At 44.1% G+C, this 19,833-nt stretch overlaps 1 protein-coding gene across 1 annotated transcript in view; it reads right to left on the reverse strand.

The window, feature by feature from the left end:
- MCM6 (minichromosome maintenance complex component 6) overlaps window positions 1-19,833 on the reverse strand; it is a gene marked incomplete in the record, with an annotated part of 261,103 nt that overhangs the window by 132,180 nt on the left and 109,090 nt on the right. The window contains 1 exon segment of the mRNA XM_044074961.1: window positions 8,786-8,893. Within this exon segment, the coding sequence (XP_043930896.1) occupies window positions 8,786-8,893 (108 nt within the window).

Below are 19,833 nucleotides of genomic sequence, written 5' to 3' on the forward strand. Positions count from 1 at the left end.
TCATGTGGCGGATCCCAGCGGCCGACAGGCTGCTCACTGTGACCCTCTCCTTGTTCAGCCTGGTGAGCGGGACGTCAGTGTGCCTGATGATAGAGTCACCTATTACAAGTGTATCAGGTGTGTTGCTTAGTCTTAAGGGCTGTGACTGTTCGGCACACTGGCTTTGTGAGATATGTGTTGCATGTGTTTTGTTTTGGGGTAGCGGTTGCTTGGGTGTCTACTTTGGAGGTCTCTGCTGCTTAGGCAGATCTTTATTTAGAGCCTCAGAGTATGTTTTTGTGTGATTGTGTTTGGTTTGCTGTCGTGGTAGGTCTATGTGAGACTGGAATTGTAGTGAGTGTGGTTTCCTTCTCCTGACTGGTTATGCCAGTATTGAGTTGAGAGAGCTTAGCCTCCAGTTTGGCTATATGGTTGCATCTCTCACATGTGTTGGAATTTGTTGGGAGGAGGAGAGGGTTGTCTGTGTACATGAGGCAGTTGTAACATTGCCTCAAGATTCCCAGATTCACCAGCTGGACCGAAGAGGAGATTGACAACTGACCTTTGGACATGCTAGAATAATATTGGGAATTCCTTAACTGAAAACAAGGGCCAGTGGGGAGTGAGGGTGTAGTGCTTTTAATTTTTAGTGCCGACTTATATAATTGCTTTAGTGAGCAAGTGCCAGGTAACTTAAGTGCAATGTGTTACAGGTAACTTAAACGCAAAAAACGACAAACAGTAACTTTCTTTCCAGTGAAACAAGGAAATAAGTACAGTAAGCAATGCAGATATCACTAGTGATCCACAGAAGTGCTGAGAAGCCGCGTATTAGGTGAATTAGCATTCCAGGGAAATAACAAGCAAACAAACAACAAGCATATAAACAAAGCTAGATTCAGCAGGCCTGGATCTAGTCTATGCTACAGCAAACAAGGTGTACCAATTTCAGTAAGATACAAATATTCAGGCACTATAAACCTTTAACCAGAAATTCCCAGCTCAGAAGGGCAGAGTCCAGCCTCTTCTCCCACAAGAGTGCAGACCACGAACCTTCTTAATGTAAAATAACTGGCCTGAAGCCCAAGTGCTTAAACCAGAACTAATACACTTTAAGAATAACAGACACTGGGCTCTCAATCAGCAGTTCCCAACTTAGGATGAAAGCTACCTGTCCTGCCACCACAGTGCATGCCACAAACCTTCCTAATGTAAAACAACTGGTCTGAAGCCCAAGTGCGTAATCCAAAAGACTTAGAATGATAGCTACACTTTAATCAAGTTACTACCAAGCAGTAATAAATACAATTGAATACTTTAGAGAATGTCTGGATTAGTGCTCAAGTTACACAAACAAAGCTAGATCCAGCAGGCCCGAATCCAGTCTATGCCACAGCAAACAAGGCGCACCAACTTCAGTAAGAAGCAGTTCAGATATGCATGCACTATAAGCCTTTAACCAGAAATTCCCAGCTCAGAAGGGCAGAGTCCAGTCTCTCCTCCCAAAAGAGTGCAGACCACGAACCCTCTTAATGTAAAATAACTGGCCTGAAAGCCCAAGTGCTTAAACCAGAATTAATATACTTTTAGAATAACAGACACTGAGCCCTCAATCAGCAGTTCCCAACCTAGAAGGACGTAAGCTACCTGTTCTGCCACTACAGTGCAGACCACAAACCCTCTCCGTGCAAAACAACTGGTCCGAAGCCCAAGTGTTTAAACCAAAAGGCTTAGAATGAGTTACACCAAGCAGTAATAAATACAATTGAGTACTTTTAAGATGATGCAAAAGTAAAATAAAGTAGGTAGAAACACAAGTACAGTAAAAGCAGATGACATTTTTTTTTTTTTTCTGAACAAGTGCTGAGATCAAAGAAACAGATTTGAGTGCTGAAACTAGAAAACTGGCTAGTTATAAGAAAAAAAAAAAGTACAGTTTTGTACCTACCATAAATGTAGATGTTCGAGGATCCACATTGCTGCAGTCCTAACCATTGGGTAGTCCGCTGTCCAGTCGGCCCGAATACCAAAGTATATGGCTGGCGTCGGTCAAGGCGCATTAGACTGATGTCAGGACGTCAGGGTACTAATGCGCATGACCGACGTCATATCCTCAGTCTTTTCTTGCCCCAGATGTCAGAAGACCCTAAAAAGACAAGGCCCAAACCAAAACAGCATAAAGCCCTGCATCAACATATATACACTATATCCAAATGTACAAGAATATTAGCCCACACCACCACCCCTAAACACAGCGGGGAAGGAGGGAGGGTAAATTGGACTGCAGCAATGTGGATCCTCGAATATCTACATTTATGGTAGGTACAAAACTGTACTATGTTCTTCATTCCACATTGCTGCAGTCCTAACCATTGGGTAGAATCCCAAAGCAGAGGTAAGGGAGGCTGGCAAATCATAAGGAAGCAGGAGCTGTCAACATGCCTTGCAAAATAGCTGTGGCAAAACCAGCCCTAGATTTAGAGTAGAGAGGAAGGTGGTAATGCTTAGAGAAAGTATGCACTGAACTCCAAGTAGCTGCCTCCAAAATATCCTTAGTTGCCACCCGCCTTAGAAATGCTGTTGAAGTGGCAGTAGCCCTAGTGGAATGAGGCCTAATCCCAGCTGGAATCTCCTTGCCATGATGGGAGTAACAAAATGAAATGCAAAACCCAATCCACTTAGAAATAGTTTGCTTAGACACAGGCTTGCCCTGAGAACTCAAAGCAAAAGAAACAAACAATTGCTGAGACTGCCTGAAATCCTTAGTCCTGCTTAAATAATAACGCAACTGCCTATGTACATCTAAAGTGTGCAAAATCTTTTTCCCCTTATTTTGGGGATCTGCATAGAAAGTAGGCAAATGAATCGTTTGGTTTAAAGCCACACTAGAAACCACCTTAGGCATAAAGGAAGGATTAGTACGTAATGATACCCTATCCTTATGGAAAATCAAAAGGGCTCTACTGCCATAAGGGCCTGCAACTCAGAAACCCTTCTTGCAGAAGTAATAGCCAACAAAAAAGCAGTCTTCCAGGACAAGTATTTCAAGTCAGCAGTAGCCGCAGGCTCAAAAGGTTGTAGAGTAAGTTTTCCAACACAAAATTGAGATCCCAAGCAGGAGTAGGAGCTCTCGTGGGGTCTTATATTCTTTGCCCTCTAAGAAACTGCTTGAACAAAGGATGAAAACAATGGTGGGTCACAATCATAGTGAGCTGAAATTGCTGCAGCATGAATCTTAATGGAAGAGAAAGACAAACCTTTGTCCAGTAACTCAGTAAGATATTGAAGAGCCACACTCAAATTAGGCTCAGAAATCTCCAAATTCTTTGCTGCACTCAAAATAAAAATCTCTTCCATTTTTCTGTACACTTTTCTTGTACTAGGTCTTCTAGCTTCCATAATCACATTTAAAACTTGTTGAGGAAGTTGAGACCTGCTGTGTTTCAACACAGAATATGCCAGGCTGTTAGATGAAGAGAGTGAAGCTTGACATTGAGCAGGTGACCGTCCTTCTGAGATAACAGATGTGGAATCAAAGGTAAAGGCCATGGGGGCTGCCTTACCAGACTCCTTAGTAGTGGGTACCAGTGTTGCCGAGGCCAATCTGGAGCTATTAAAATCATCCTTGGCTTGTCTTGTCTGACCTTTAGGAGCACCTTTGGAAGAAGAGGCAGAGGTGGAAAGGCATACACATGAAGATTTTTCCAACTGAAAGAAAGAGCATCCACTTTCCAAGCTGTATGATGAAACCCCTTTGTGCAAAACTTTGGCAGCTGGTGGTTTAGTGGAGAAGCGAACAGATCTATGTCTGGAGTTCCCCATGACACTGTCAATTTCTGAAATACATGAAGATCCAGTTTCCACTCGTGGGGATCCATGATTTGCCTGCTTAACACATCTGCTAAGGAGTTCTGTGCTCCCGGCAGAAACCTTGCCTGAAGAGTTAGTTGCAAGCTGGGCGCAGTCTCCCATAAAATCATTGCTTGCCTGCATAGAGGATAAGAATGTGTTGCCCCTTGTTTGTTGATGTACCACATGACAGTTGTGTTGTCTGTTAGAATCAACACCTGCCCAGGAAGAAGTAACTCCTTGAAAGCCATTAATGCAAACTGGACTGCTAACATCTCCTTCATGTTGATATGTAGATGCTGTAGTCTGGCAGGCCACTTGTCTTGTATCCACCTTCCATTTAGATGAGCTCCCCAAGCAATGTCCGAGGCATCTGTCGTTAAAATCTGACTCGCCTCTGGCCGGGTCACAGAGAGTCCCTTGTTTAGGTGACATTCCTGAGCCCACCACAAAATTCTTTTGAATGCAAGGTATTATTTGAATGACAGTGTCCAAATCCTGGCAGTGCTGTGTCCACACATTTTTGAGATACCATTGCAGCTTCCTCATATGCAGTTTGGCATTGGGAAGCACCAGAATACAAGATGCCATGAACCCTAAGGCTTGAAGGACTGTCCTTGCAGTCAGCCCGGACTGAAGAGATAGTTGATGAAAGTAACTGGAAAGATTCTGTTGTTTGTCCGGGGTTAAAAAGGCCATCTGGGCTGCTGTATTCAGTCTCACACCCAGAAAGCACATGTCTTGAGAGGGTACTAGACTGGACTTTATTTCGTTCACAGAATACCCTAGGCATCTTAGCACTGCTATGACATATTCCAGATGCTGTAGAAGGTTTTCCTTTTCTTGAGCCAGAATCAGGCAGTCGTCCAAGTAAGGATAGATTTGAATTCCTTTTAGCCTGAAGTAAGCTATCACTGGAGCCAGAACCTTTGTGAATACTCTGGGCAGTAGATAAGCCAAAGGGCAATGCAGAGAACTGATAATGAGAATTTCCAGCTCGAAAACGCAGATACTTTCTGCAACTTAGTCTTATAGGCACATGAAGGTAAGCTTCCTTGAGATCTAAAGTTACCATCCAATGATCTTTGCCCAGCAGAGGTAAAAGCTGTTGTAACGTCAACATCTTGAACTTGGGAATGTCCAGATAAGTGTTGAGGATAGATAAATCCAAAATTGGTCTCCACGTGTTCCCCTTCTTTGGTACTAGGAACAGGCGAGAATAAAATCCTAGGCCCCTTTCTGGTACAGGGACTGGCTGAATGGCCCCTATTTGGAGTAACAGAGAAATTTGCTTGTGAGCCTCTTTCCTTTGTGGAGGGGGAACGTCTGGCATGCCTTTGAAAGGGGGCAATGTATGGAAATAAAACCTGTAACCGTGGTGAATGATATCCAACACCCATCTGTCTTGAGTGATTAAATCCCAATTTTCTTTGAAAAGAGACAGTCTTCCTCCCAAAGGAGCTGCCAGACGAGAATCTACTGGCAGCTGAAAAGGCAGGTCATTGGGTCTGTTTACGAAAGGACTGACCCCTGCCCTCACCAGAAGTCTGAGCAGGTGAACCCCCTGTTCTAGGCCTAAAAGAACCTTGAGCTCTGCCCCTACCACGTCTAGACCTACCCCTAGACTGGGAATCATAAGCAGGATATGTCCATCCCTTAGTAGGCCAATTTCTACTAAACTTCGGTGGCTGCACCTGCAAAAAATCTTTAACAGTTTGCATAGACTTAGCTTTGTCCTCCATTTTCTTCAAGACTGCTTCCACAGGCGAACCAAATAACACAGACTGTAAAGGAGCATCCAAAATCCTAGTCTTAACATGCTCTGCTAAATTCTGATCCCTCAACCAGGCATGCCTGCGAAGAACAGAACTAGTGGCAGCCACCCTCGAGGAGGCCTGCACAGCATCAAAACCACATTGCAAAGAATGCTTACCCACTTGTTCAGACACATGAACTAAATCCAGCAACTCTTTACACTTTATACCTTCCGCCAAAGCATCCACCTTAGATTTCAATTGTGAAAGGAGATAATTTTGATATTTTAGCATGTGAAACTGACAATTCAACGCTCTCATGGCTAAAGTGGAAGAAGTATACACTTTCTTTCCCCACCTATCCAAAGCCCTTGCCTCTTTATCAAAGGGAACAGGATTTTTAACAACAGAGGCCTTAACACCTTTAGGCCCCTGAGAAACAGTTTCCGGGTCTGCCCTAGGACTCGGAAACAGATACTTATGAGCTTCAGGCACCCTATAGTACCTATCAGGTTTAACAGGGGCAGGAGGCAAAGAATCAGGGTTCAGGGAAGCCTCTGCAAAAACATCTTCCACCACATTCAACACAGGAGGTATAGCTAAGGGCCTATGCTGGGGTAAAAATAAGAATTCCCTAAGCCTTTTCCTGGAATCAGAGTTTTCCTGGCCTTCCCATTTAAAGTGCTCCCTCATGGAATGCAGAGTCTCTGAAAAGAGAAATGCTCAGGAGGAGAAGCTGTAGGAGTCGAATGATCCACATCAGAATCAGAATAAGGAGGATACTCCTGCAAGTCTTCAGAAGACTCAGAAGCCTCTGAACACTGTTCAAAACTCTCAAACTCAGGTTCCACCCTAGGCCTCTTATCAGGAGGGCATAGAGCCTCTAATCATAGTAATTAAATCTTCTGCCATTTTAAGCATATGTTTCTTAGGCACAGAACCTGAAGTGCTAGGAGAAGCCCCACTGAAGCTAAACTTGGCCTACCTCTCAAACAAGTTTTGGCAACAGAAGCAGAGGCTCTAACTACCTTGGGCAGAGTGGGACGAACAGTTACCTGAGAAGCCCCTCAGCCTGGCCTATGTCCTGAGAGGCACATCCTGTAACAGTAAAGTCTCTGCCTGAGACTCCAAAGAAACTCCTGGCAAAACCTCTGGCTCCACTGAGCCTTCTAAAGAACCGACGTCCGAACTGCCGGTTCATCAACCCTAGGCTTTGCTGTTTTGTCCTTGCGCTTTTGAAGCGGGCCGGAGCATCCGGCGGCATTTTATAATTACAACGCTTCCCAAACACTAACCTGGCACAGTCTAACCTTCTCTTAATAGTGCGTTTGTTAAATCTAGCACAAGAGCGCAACCAACAACGTCGTGCTCAGGCCCTAAACAAGGTATACACAAAGTATGGTAATCCCTATGAGGTATCTGCTTCCCACAAGAAATACAGTTATTTACTTTTTCTGACATCCGGTTAAATACTGAGGCAAGAGAAAACCAAAATGTTCCCCAACGGGGTACTTAGCCAACTTTGATTCGGTCTGAAACTCCGACTTCGGAAATTTTCAGAACGCCAACCTGCACTCGCAAAACTGCTTCTGCATCGGACCATGCGGCAAAAAAGACTGAGGATATGACGTCGGTCATGCGCATTAGTACCCCGACGTCCTGACATCAGTCTAATGCGCCTTGACCGACGTCAGCCATATACTTTGGTATTCGGGCCGACTGGACAGCGTGGACAGCGGACTACCCAATGGTTAGGACTGCAGCAATGTGGAATGAAGAACATCTAAGCTAGAAGGCTTCCCTCCAACACAGAAGGCCTTGGGGGCTCAGAAGCCTACAAATAGTCTATACCACTTAACAGGAAAGGCAGGAAACAAGCTTAAATTTTTTTTTCCCCGTTTCCCAGATGCTCTCTTTGTACACAGTAGGAGTGCCTGAAATCAGAATATGATCTCACTGCACTCAGTTGAGTGAGCAAATGAGATGGGCCCAGAAGGAGTATTCAAACACAAATTTACAAAAGGGGCGGGCAGTTTCAAGGCCACTAAGATTAACACCAAAACAAAAACAGGGAGGGTAGGTGGGACTAACTGAAGAGCAGAGTCAAAACTTCCAGTTCAGTTAATATTCCTGCAACACAGTTAAAATCAATTTAAATACTGTATTTTTTTTGAAAAAAAAGTGCAGATAAAGGTACTTAAATTCTCTTATACGTCCAGTTGAATACGGCCAAAGCTGAGGTTTTATATATACACACTATATATGTATATATATATGACCTCCATCAATATGCAGGTTTCTCCTATGTATATGGGACAGGGGGTGCAAAACCCAGGGGTAGACTTGCAGTTGCCCATCCATTCATCCAAATTACATTTGAATAAAAAAGTATTTTGCTTTATGTGGGACTGAAGATTGTTCTACAGAAGCGATATTGTCGGACAAACCTATCCCTCCAACAAGTTTTCTTTTTTTTTTTTTTTTGCAAAAATAAGGAGATTGAAGCTCTTCAGAGGAAGTATAGGTCATCTCTCAGTAACTTATACAACACCAGCACAGCCAAGGCTCTCGAGATAGTGTACGTAGTTTTGTTTAAGATTTAGGCTGTTTTTATGTTTTTATGCAAAAGTACGGGAGTTAGTCCAGTTGCGAAGTGTTTGGCCAGGAACACAGCTCAAGGGGCATTTTACTTTATGATTGGCCAAATAGGCACTGTGCATAGCTGAATGTATTAATCTTATAATTACTCAGTATTCATCCAGTAATTACTGTAACAAATTTATGGAATATTCATCCTCATTTTTAGAGTAGTGCTGATCAAATACATTTTCCATTTGTATTAAAAATGATTTAAATAAAAAGCAGAGTGAAACATTTTACACCCCCCCCCCCAAGAAAAAAAATATGGGTGTGGGCTGCGTGCATGTAGTATATATAAATGTGTGTGCGTTTGTATTTTGTTGTAGTGCAATATAACATTTCCTCTATCCTTTTGCATTTCTAGTCAAGCTACTTAATAAATGTGTGTGCGTTTGTATTTTGTTGTAGTGCAATATAACATTTCCTCTATCCTTTTGCATTTCTAGTCAAGCTACTTAAACTTAACTGCAACATGTTTGAACACAGATAAACATTTATTCACTGCTTGGCTAAATTTCTGCAAGACTCTTTCCTCCTATGCATTACAGGAGCCTACAACTTACCTTCACTCCTGCTTTGGTGATGGAGATTGTCTGCTGTTCCATTGCTTCGTGGATAGCTACTTGATCTCTCATATCCATCTTGTCAAACTCATCAATACAGCAAACACCCTGCAGAAAAAAATACAAACATAACAATGCAAAAGATGATCCAGAACCTGCAAAACACTTACGGACAAAACTGTGCAAAACACTTACGGACAAAACTGTGAAACCAAGGTTATTTACTACAGCGACACTGCTTGCTTTAGGTTTATCATCAATACAAATATCCTAGCCACTACTTAAATTTAAGTGACTAGAACTAAACTTACCAAAATGCTACTTTCCTACCATTATAAAAGAAAATTCAAGCAGCAGAGGAAAAGACTGAATTTTCATGGGCTCAAAGCTTCATCTGTAAATCTTATGATCTACTGGCCTTCAAAATGCTTGGTCATCTTGAGTCAACAGATCATGCATACTACATTATTAAACAATATGCCCCCACAATAAAGCAAAATGTACTAGGCTTACTCTATGTTGCCTGAAAACTCCCAACACAAAGCTCTCTTCCACTGGCATTCTCCTAGAAAACTAACTACACCCAAAAATGCACCACCTAGCTAACGGGGAGTGCAATTAACTTTGGAAAGGATGCTTTGAGAACGACAGATGGGGAAAATATTATGGCATAATCCAGCAATTACTTTCAGTACAAAATAAGCTAAGCTAGATATATAAAAGGACCAGTCTTCACAATATTACGCTTTACCTTAATGCAACTCCACAACTGCTGCCAAACAGTCTCTGCACTAGCAAAATAAGTGGAGACAATTCAGTTAATAGTCTTGGAAACAGCAGCATTCATTAAACAAGCCAACAGTATGCACTAAAGTACATTCTCATACATTGAACAAACGTCAAGTAGCGTACGATGGCTTGAGCAAACTCAGCAGCAACTGTATGCCCTTTGCTCTAGTGACCTGCAGCTGTTGCTGGGCAAGGCATTACCATACTTGCCACAGCAGATCACATGGTACAAGTTTGGAAACTAGATTTATTCTCACCTTTCAGAATACAAATTTACAAAAACTATCTGCTTTCCTGGACTGTATGAAGCTTACAATTAAAGACTACAGTTGTCACATAAATGGGAGACATTAAGTCACCCCTCTGTACAAGGGCAAAGCTATCAATGGACCCACATGTCAGACTAGTCTCATATGCAGTAAGATTAACCTTGAACCCCTACAAAAGTTTGTTGATTTCGTATCCCAACAGAAGTGGGCTCAAATGCTGAATCAATTTTTGCAAATGCAATGCCCACAACTTGTCAAAGCAAATGGGATTCTAATTATGGAAAGGGCACGGCTTCTAATAGCTAACCTCTGTAAAGGAACACTTTGAAGACAATAATGGCAGAAGTGCCTTACTTTGATTAGCTTAAAAGATGAAAAGCAAACAGTTCGTTTAACACAACTACAAACATTTTCTTACTGGACATTATGCATTCCTGCCTTGTCAAATATGCAGCTGTGCAGTGATTTTGCAGGAGTTTGTTGTAAGATCAAACATTAATTTTAATATAAGGAAACAGCAGTGCCAATATTTCCATGTTGCTGTCAGTCACCTAGCCAGAACTGAGTACCTTGCGTGGTGTTCCGATGTCATTTGGTAGAAAACTACACACAGGAGCAGTAAGGATGGTCACTGGTTCTTGTAGGTTTGTGTAGTAAAGTACAGTTGCGCACCTACCATAAATGTAGATGTTAGAGTGTATTCACTGTTACAGTCAATTACACTTGGGTTATCCTGCTGGCAGGCTACCCGCAGTCAGCCTGAATTCCAAAATCCTGGTCCGGCATCTGTTGCTGTCGCCTCTTCCCTGACATCAGTGCACCAGGGGTATACAAGATGCAGCCAATGCCATTTTCTTCAGTTTTTCTTGCCCCAGATGTCAGGTGCCCCCAAAAGGGTAGGCTAAAACATAGCTTATAAAAAGCATGCACTAAACTAAAAGTACAGTTTTGTACCTACCATAAATGTAGATGTCCGATAGGTATGCATCTGCAGTCCTAACATATGGGTTGTCCTGCCTCAGGCAGCCCTTCGGTCGGCCGGATTCCAAAGTCTGGGTCTGGCCTTGGCTGATGTATATACAAAAACAAATACACCATAATAATTTCCCCCAGCTAGCTAAAAGAGGGATAGATACCCTAGGAATACCACAGAGGGGAAGGAGGGTGGGTAATCCTGACTGCAGATGCATACCCATCGGACATCTACATTTATGGTAGGTACAAAACTGTACTGTCCTTCAAGGATGCATCTGCAGTCCTAACATATGGGTAGAATACCATAGCCAAACTGGGGGAGGAGGCACTAAGATAAAGATGGTGTAGTCAAGATCCCTTGCAACACAGCAGTTGCAAAACCTGCTCGGGATCTGGAGTATAAAGGAAGGTTAGAATGCTTGGCAAATGTATGCACGGAGCTCCAAGTAGCAGCTTCTAAAATGTCTTTGGTAGCCACTCCTCGTAGGAAAGCTGTAGTGGTGGCTGTAGCTCTTGTGGAATATGGTCTGATATTTTCAGGAGTTGTCTTTCCATGAAAAGAGTACCAAATCGGATGCAATTTCCTATCCATTTTGAGATTGTCTGTTTTGAAATTGCTTTTCCTTGCATTCCTGTTGCATATGCTACCAGAAGTTGGTCAGTTTTTCTGTTGGTCTTAGTTCTGTCCAGATAGTAGCGTAATTGTCTGTGCACATCCAAGGTATGTAGCAGTCTTTCCCCCCTGTTCTGTGGGTTGGGGAAGAATGTAGGTAAATGAATCGCTTGGTTCAATGATACTCTGGAGACCACTTTTGGCATAAAGGTAGGGTTGGTTCTCAGAGACCCTCTATCCTGGTGGAAGATAAGGAAGGGCTGTACTGCCATTAATGCCTGTAATTCAAATACCCTTCTTGCTGAAGTGATTGCTAGCAGGAAAGCAGTTTTCAAGACAAAAACTGTAAATCTGCTGTTGCTGCTGGTTCAAAAGGGGGAAGTGTTAACTTTTCCAGCACAAAGTTGAGATCCCATGTAGGTAAAGGTGGTTTCCTTGGAGGCTTTACATTTTTGATTCCTCTCAAGAACTGTCCGAGTAGAGGATGAGAGAAGACAGGAGGATCCATGTTGTATTCTGCTGAGATTGCTGATGCATGAATCTTAATGGAGGAGTATGACAGGCCATTGTGGAACAGTTCTGCTAAGTATTCCAGGATGTGTGCTATGTTTGCCAATGAGACATTTTCTCCCTTTGCTGCACTCGAAATGAGGTATCTTTTCCATTTGGCTGAATAAGTTTTCCTTGTGGAGGGTCTGCGAGCCACCAGGATAATGTCCTTAATCCTCTGAGACAAATCTGGGTTATTTTGTTTTATGCAATATTCCAAGCAGCTAGCTGCAGTGTTTTCAAGTTTGGATGTAGGATCTTGTAGTTGTTCTGTGTTAGAAGTAAGGGACATAGAGGTAGAGGCCATGCTCGTGTCCAAGACATGCTTCTCAGCAGCGGGTACCAATGTTGCCTCGGCCAGTCTGGAGCTATCAGGATTACCCTTGGCTGATCCTCTGATCTTCAGTAGGACTTTGTACATCAAGGGAAGAGGTGGGAATGCATATGCTGTCAGGTTTTTCCAGCTGAAGGAAAGGGAGTCCACCCTCCAAGCAAGTGGGTGGTATGCTCTTGTGCAGAATTTCTTCAATTGGTGGTTGTGAGGGGAGGCGAACAGGTCTATCTCTGGTAGTCCCCATTTCTTTGTTAAGGTTTTGAAGATATCTGGATGCAGCATCCATTCAGGAGCATCCGTGGTAGTTCTGCTTAAGGTGTCTGCTAGTGAATTTTCTTTTCCTGGTACAAATCTGGCCTGAAGTTGAATGTTGAGATTCAGAGCCACATTCCACAGGTCCATTGCCATCCGGCATAGAGGATATGAGTGTGTACCTCCCTGTTTGTTGATGTACCACATGACTGTGGTATTGTCCGTCCTTATCAGCAGGTGACCTTGTTGAAGGAATGGTCGGAATGCCTGGATTGCAAGTTTCACTGCCAGCATCTCCTTTAGATTTATGTGTAGATTCAGCTGGTCTTGGGTCCATAGGCCTTGTATGCACTTGTCCACCATGTGTGCCCCCCAGCCTAGGTCTGAGGCATCCGTGGTGATGGTCTGGATTGGATGAGGTTTGTGGAAAGGCAGTCCTCTGTTCAACTGACAGGCCTGAGCCCACCACTGGAATTCTTGCTTCAGGCATGGAATTATTGGAATCTGGACTTCTAGACTGTGCTTGTGTTGAGACCATACATTCCTTAGGTACCATTGCAACTTTCTCATATGCAGCCTGGCATGCGGAATCAATATTATGCAGGATGCCATGTAACCCAGGGCTTGCAGGACTTTCCTTGCTGTAAGCTGAGTTTGTGTTGTTAATGTCATGAAATACACTGGTAATTGCTTTTGTTTTTCTTCTGTGAGAAAAGCCATCTGAGTTGATGTATCCAGTTCTGCCCCCAAGAATGTTATCCTTTGGGATGGTACTAGTCTTGATTTTTGCATGTTGACTGTGTATCCCAAGGCTTGTAACAGTTGTATGACCTTTTCCAAATCTTTTGTTAATTTTGCCTTGTTGTCCGCTTGTATTAGGCAGTCGTCCAGGTATGGGTAAATTTGAATTCCCTGAAGCCTGCAATGAGCAATTACTGATGCCAGGCATTTCGTGAATACTCTGGGCGCAGTAGATAAGCCAAAGGGCAATGCTGAGAATTGATAATGCTCTGATCCTGCAAGAAATCTGAGGTGTCTTCTGCAATCTGGTCGTATAGAGACGTGCAGGCATGCCTCCTTGAGATCTAGAGTCACCAGCCAAGACTCCTTGCCCAGCATGGGAAGACGTTGCTGGAGGGTCAGCATTTTGAATTTTGGAACAATGAGGTATGTGTTCAGAGCGGACAAGTCGAGTATAGGTCTCCATTGATTTTCTTTTCTTGGTACAAGGAAAAGCCTGGAGTAAAATCCTTGGCCTTGTTCCATAGGCGGTACCTTTTCTATAGCTCTCATCCTCAGTAAGTTGTTGATTTGTCTTAGAGAGTCTGTTTTTTGGCTTGGTGGTAGGTTTGGCATTCCTCTCTTTTTTGGTAGAGTGTGGAAGTGAAACCTGTAGCCTTTGTCTATTGTTTGTAAAGTCCATTTGTCTCCTGTAATGTAATGCCAGTTGTGGGGAAATAAAGCTAGTTTTCCACCCAAGGGTGCTTCCAGTTGTTCCCTGGTAGGCGGAATCAGAGCAAAGTCATTGTGTCTGCCCTGTGGAAGTAGTTGTAGTTGAATCTGTGGCAGTACTTCTCTGGTTGGTAGGTTGCCACTGACGTCCCCTGTAGGCCCCCCTGGATTGACCTCTGCCTCTTGGGCGTCTATTTCTGCCTCTCTGTGCTCTGGAGGTGTCTGGAAAGGACAAATTCTTCGAAGGCCAATTTCTGCTAAACCTCGGAGGTTGGACCTGTAAGAAATCCTTGACTGTTTGGACAGATTTTGCTTTTTCCTCCACCTTCTTTAGAACCTCCTGTGCAGGGGAGCCAAACAAACTTTGTTTCTCCATAGGAGCATCTAGGAGTTTTGACTTAACATGGTCTGGTAAGGATTGTTCTTTTAACCAGGCATGCCTTCGAATCACTGTTCCAGTCATAGCTGATCTAAAGGAAGCCTCCAGTGCATCATAGCCACATTTTAAGAAATGGTTACTGACCTGCTGAGAGTTATGTACCAAATCCTGAAGGGACTTGCGGTCTATAGGTTCAAGAGAGGACAGTTTTTTATTTAGCTGGTCTTACAAAAATTCCTGGTACTGAATCATGTGAAATTGACAGTTTAAGGCCCTGGCCGAAAGAGTAGCAGAAGTATAAACCTTTTTACCCCATCTCTCTAATGCTCTAGATTCCCTTTCAGAGGAGAGAGGATTTTTGGCAGAAGCAGCTGCCACAGCTTTAGGGCCCTGTGAAATGGTTTCAGGATCTGCAACAGGAGCCTTATACAAATGGTAGTGTGTGTCCGGGACCCTGTAATATCTGTCAGGTTTGGCAGGGGCCGGAGGAAGAGAATCAGGGGCAGTACAGGCATCATTATATGCATCATCAACAACTGTTAGTACTGGAGGAATGGCTAAAGGCCTATGCTGTGGTAAGTGTAAGAAAGTCCTTAGCCTTTTCCTTGAATCTGAAAAATCTTGGCCCTGCCATTGAAAGTGTTCCCTCATAGCATGTAAGGTTTCCCCAAAAGAAAATTCTTCAGGAGGAGAGGCAGAAGGAATGGAGTCTTCTGCATCGGAATCCTCATAAGGAGAGTATGGGCCTCCTGAGGCTCTGAGATATCCGAGTCATCAGAGGAATAGTCTGTAGAAACAGGTTCCGGGGGTTCATTCCTAGGCCTCTTATCTGGAGGGGGTTGAGAGGCCCTGTCTGGGTGAGGTTGGGATCCCCTGATCAAAGAAATGAGATCCTCAGCCAGGCTGAGCATTTGAGAACTAGAGGTAGGCCTGTGTGAGGGGGTTTTAGCAGGTAAGGCCTTAGAAGATTTAGCTGCTTTAGCCCTGGAAAAAGCCTTGATAGACATAGATGCAGGGGGTCTAGCAGCCCCACGTGCAGGGGTAGATATGTCTAAAGGAATAGTATCTGACAAATCCTGGGTGCTAGCTTCTGTAGGGGCAATTTCAGTAGCCAATTCAACTATGCTCTGTGAAGCCTCGGCTATCGGAGGCCTGCTTTCGGCCAAAGGCGAAACAGAGACACTCGCGGTTGGCGGTCCTTTTCCTTGCGTTTTTTAGCTAATTGTGTAGTCGGAGTCTCCGACGGCATTTTGTATGCAAAAGCGGGACCAAAAAACTCCTCTGCAAACTCCGACCGACGTCTAAGCGTCCTTCGGTTGAAGAAAGCACAGGCTACACAAGCTGATACGTTGTGGTCCGGGCCTAAACAAGGAAGGCAGTAAGAGTGGAAATCCTTATGAGGTATTTGTTTCCCACAAGTTAAACAATTATTTACTTTGTCTGACATCGGCTGAGGCAAGAAAGAGTCCCCAACGGCGTACTTAGCTTTTTAGAATTCTTCGGTAGTAGAAATCTCTGGATCTGACCGACCGGCACTTGCGAACAGCTTCTGCTTCGGGCACCGCGCGGCAAGAAAGACTGGGGAAAATGGCGTCTGCTGATGCCTTTATACCACAGCAGCTATGACATCGGGTGAAGTGCGACATCAGCCGAGGCCAGACCCAGACTTTGGAATCCGGCTGACCGAAGGGCTGCCTGAGGCAGGACAACCCATATGTTAGGACTGCAGATGCATCCTTGAAGGACATCAATACCTTCATCTACAAGTAAATACACCCCAAAGGCTGTATAGAATAGAGAAGTACAGACAAGTCCCAGCAAAGAAAGGGGGATTGTGGGTGGGTAACCTGGACTGCAAAGTACAGTTTTGTACCTACCATAAATGTAGATGTCCGATAGGTATGCATCTGCAGTCCTTACATATGGGTTGTCCTGCCTCAGGCAGCCCTTCGGTTGGCCGGATTCCAAAGTCTGGGTCCGGTGTCGGCTGATGTCGCCCTTTCCCCGACGTCAGAGCGCCTGGGGTATAAAAGAATCAGCAGACGCCATCTTCCTCAGTTTTTCTTGCCCCAGACGCCAGGTGCCCTCTAAGGAAGGCTAAATTTGGAGAAATGCAAAATATTCCAAACATGCACAGTAATAAAAAACAAATACACCATAATAGATAACCCCAGCTAGCTATAAAAGGGATAAGTACCCAAGAAATACCACAGAGGGGAAGGAGGGAGGGAAAACCTGACTGCAGATGCATACCTATAGGACATCTACATTTATGGTAGGTATAAAACTGTACTATGTCCTTCAAGGATGCATCTGCAGTCCTTACATATGGGTAGAATACCATAGCCAAGCTGGGGTTGGTAGGATCTAAGAAAATGATGGTGTAGCTAAAATGCCCTGCAGGACTGCCGTAGCAAAGCCTGCTCTGGATCTGGAATATAAGGCAAATTTAGCAATGTGGTAATGTATGCAAATTGTAATGCTTGGTAAATGTATACACGCTCAGCCATGTAGCAGCTTCTAAAATGTCCTTGGTAGCCACCCCTCTTAAAAAGGCTGTGGAGGTGGCTGTGGCTCTGGTGGAATGAGGCCTGATGTTAGCTGGCACAGTTTTTCCATAAGAGTAGCAGAATCGTATGCAATTTCCTATCCATTTTGAAATTGTCTGTTTAGAAATTGCTTTGCCTTGGATGCCTGCAGCATATGCTACCAACAGCTGGTTAGTTTTTCTGAAAGTCTTAGTTCTGTCCAAGTAGTAGCGTAACGGTCTGTGAATGTCCAGGGTATGCAGAAGTTTTTCTCCCTTGTTTTGCGGATCTGGAAAGGCAGGCAGGTGAATAGTTTGGTTCAATGAGACCCTGGATACCACCTTTGGCATGAATGAAGGATTGGTTCTCAAGGAGACTCTGTCCTGATGAAAAATAAGAAATGGTTGTACTGCCATGAGTGCCTGCAATTCAGATACTCTTCTTGCTGAGGTTATGGCCAAAAGGAAGGCAGTCTTCCAAGACAGGAACTGTAACTCTTAAGATGCTGCTGGTTCAAAGGGAGGGAGTCAACTTTTCCAACATGAAGTTGAGGTCCCATGTAGGCACTGGTGGTTTTCTTGGAGGATTGATGTTTTTAATTCCTCTTGGAAACTGCCTTAGGAGAGGATGAGAGAAGACAGGTGGATCAGTATTGTATTCTGCTGAAATTGCTGAAGCATGAATTTTTATGGAAGAGTAAGAAAGGCCATTGTGGAGCATTTCTGCCAAGTATTCCAGGATATGTGCCATGCTCATTACTGTGGCATCTAGGCCCCTTTCGATTGCTCCAAGTGTGGAATCTTTTCCATTTTGCTGAATATGCTTTTCTCGTGGAAGGTCTGCGAGCTTCCATGATGATATCCTTTACTCTCTTGGATAGCTCTTCCTGGTGAGGAGTCACATTCTCCAGGCTGTCAGCTGCAAGGTTTTCAGGCTGGAGTGCAGAGTTTTGTAATTGTGCTGTGTTAGGAGTGACCATTGTGGTAGAGGCCACGGTTTTGTGTGCGACAGGCATCGTAACAGTGGGTACCAGTGCTGCCTCGGCCAATCCGGGGCTATTAGAATCACTTTTGGCTGCTCTGTCCTGATTTTCAGTAAGACCCTGGACATTAGTGGAAGAGGTGGAAATGCATACACTGTTAGAGTATTTCAGCTGAAAGAGAGGGTGTCCACTTTCCATGCTTGTGGGTGGTATGTCCTTGAACAGAATTTCTTCAGCTGATGATTGTGGTGAGAGGCAAAAAGATCCATGTCCGGCCTTCCCCAAAATTGTGTTATCTGAAGGAAGATGTCTAGGTGTAGCATCCATTCGTGTGGATCCATGGTATTTCTGCTTAGGCTGTCCGCCAGTATATTGTCTTTTCCTGGCACAAACTGGGATTGCAGCTCTATATTGAGTTTTAGGGAAAGTTCCCAAAGATTCATTGCGAGTCTGCAAAGAGTAGGAATGTGTACCTCCCCGCTTGTTTATGTACCACATAACTGTGGTATTGTCTGTCCTTATTAGCAGGTGGCCTTGATGTAGAAAGTCCTTGAAGGCCTCGATTGCATGCATCACTGCCAGCATTTCCTTTTGGTTTATGTGCATGTGCAATTCTTTGAGGCCATAGTCCTTGGATGCATCTTTCCTCCATGTGTGCTCCCCATCCATGGTCTGAAGCGTCTGTGGTAATGGTTTGGCTGGTTACTGGTTTGCTGAAAGGCAGACCCCCGTTTGACTGGCTTGCTTGGGCCCAACACAGGAATTCCTTTTGAAGGCATGGAATGAGTGGTATCAAAGTTTCTAGGCTGTGATTGTGCTGAGACCATAAACTCCTTAGGTACCATTGTAGTTTTCTCATATGCAGCCTTGCTTGTGGAATCAGAAGAATGCATGATGCCATGTAACCCAGGGCCTGCAGGATTTTCCTTGCAGTCATCTTGAGTTTGTTTGGTCAGATTTTTGAAGTAATCTGGTAGTTGTCTGTTTTTCTTCTGTGAGAAAAGCCATTTGGGTGGTTGTATCTAGTTCCGCACCCAGAAAAGTTATTCTTTGGGATGGCACAAGTCTTGACTTGTTGACTGCGTATCCCAAGGCCTGCAGAAGGCGGATGGCATAATTCAAATGTTTTTCCAAAGTTTGTCGGCTGTCCGCTTGTATAAGGCAGTCGCCCAGATACGGGTATATTTGAATCCCCTGAAGTCTGCAGTGTGCAATTACTGATGCCAGGCATTTCGTGAATACTCTGGGTGCAGTAGATAAGCCAAAGGGCAATGCTGAGAACTGATAATGCTCTGAACCTGCAAGAAATCCGAGGTGTCTTCTGCAACTTTGTCTGATAGGGACATGCAGGTATGCCTCCTTGAGGTCTAGAGTTACCAGCCAAGACCCCTTGCCCAGCATGGGAAGGAGTTGCTGTAGGGTCAGCATTTTGAATTTTGGCACAATGAGATAAGTATTGAGTGCGGACAAATCGAGAATAGGCCTCCATTGTTTTTTCTTTTCTTGGGACAAGGAATAGTCTGGAATAAAATCCTTGGCCTTGTTCTGCGAGAGGAACCTTTTCTATAGTTTTTATTTGCAATAGGTTGGCAATTTGTTTTAAAGCCTCTGCTCTTTGATTTGGTGGCAGGTTTGGCATGCCTTTTCTTTTTGGTAATGTATGGAAATGAAACCTGTATCCTTTGTCTATTATTTGCAGTGTCCATTTATCCCTTGTAATACTGTGCCAATTTCTTGAGAATAAAGACGATTTTCCGCCCAAAGGTGCTTCTAATTGAGCCCTGGTTGGCGGGATCAAGGTGAAGTCATTGAGTCGGTCCTTGTGCAGCAGTTGTTGGTCCTGCACTACCTCGCTGGTTAGGCGGTTGCCATTGATGTCCTCTGTAGGAGCCTCTAGCTTGCCCTCTACCCTCTGGCACGCCTGTT

The sequence above is a fragment of the Protopterus annectens genome, chromosome 6.part0 (assembly GCF_019279795.1).
Source record: "Protopterus annectens isolate FY-2018-M chromosome 6.part0, PAN1.0, whole genome shotgun sequence".
In the NCBI taxonomy this organism is placed as follows: domain Eukaryota; kingdom Metazoa; phylum Chordata; order Ceratodontiformes; family Protopteridae; genus Protopterus; species Protopterus annectens.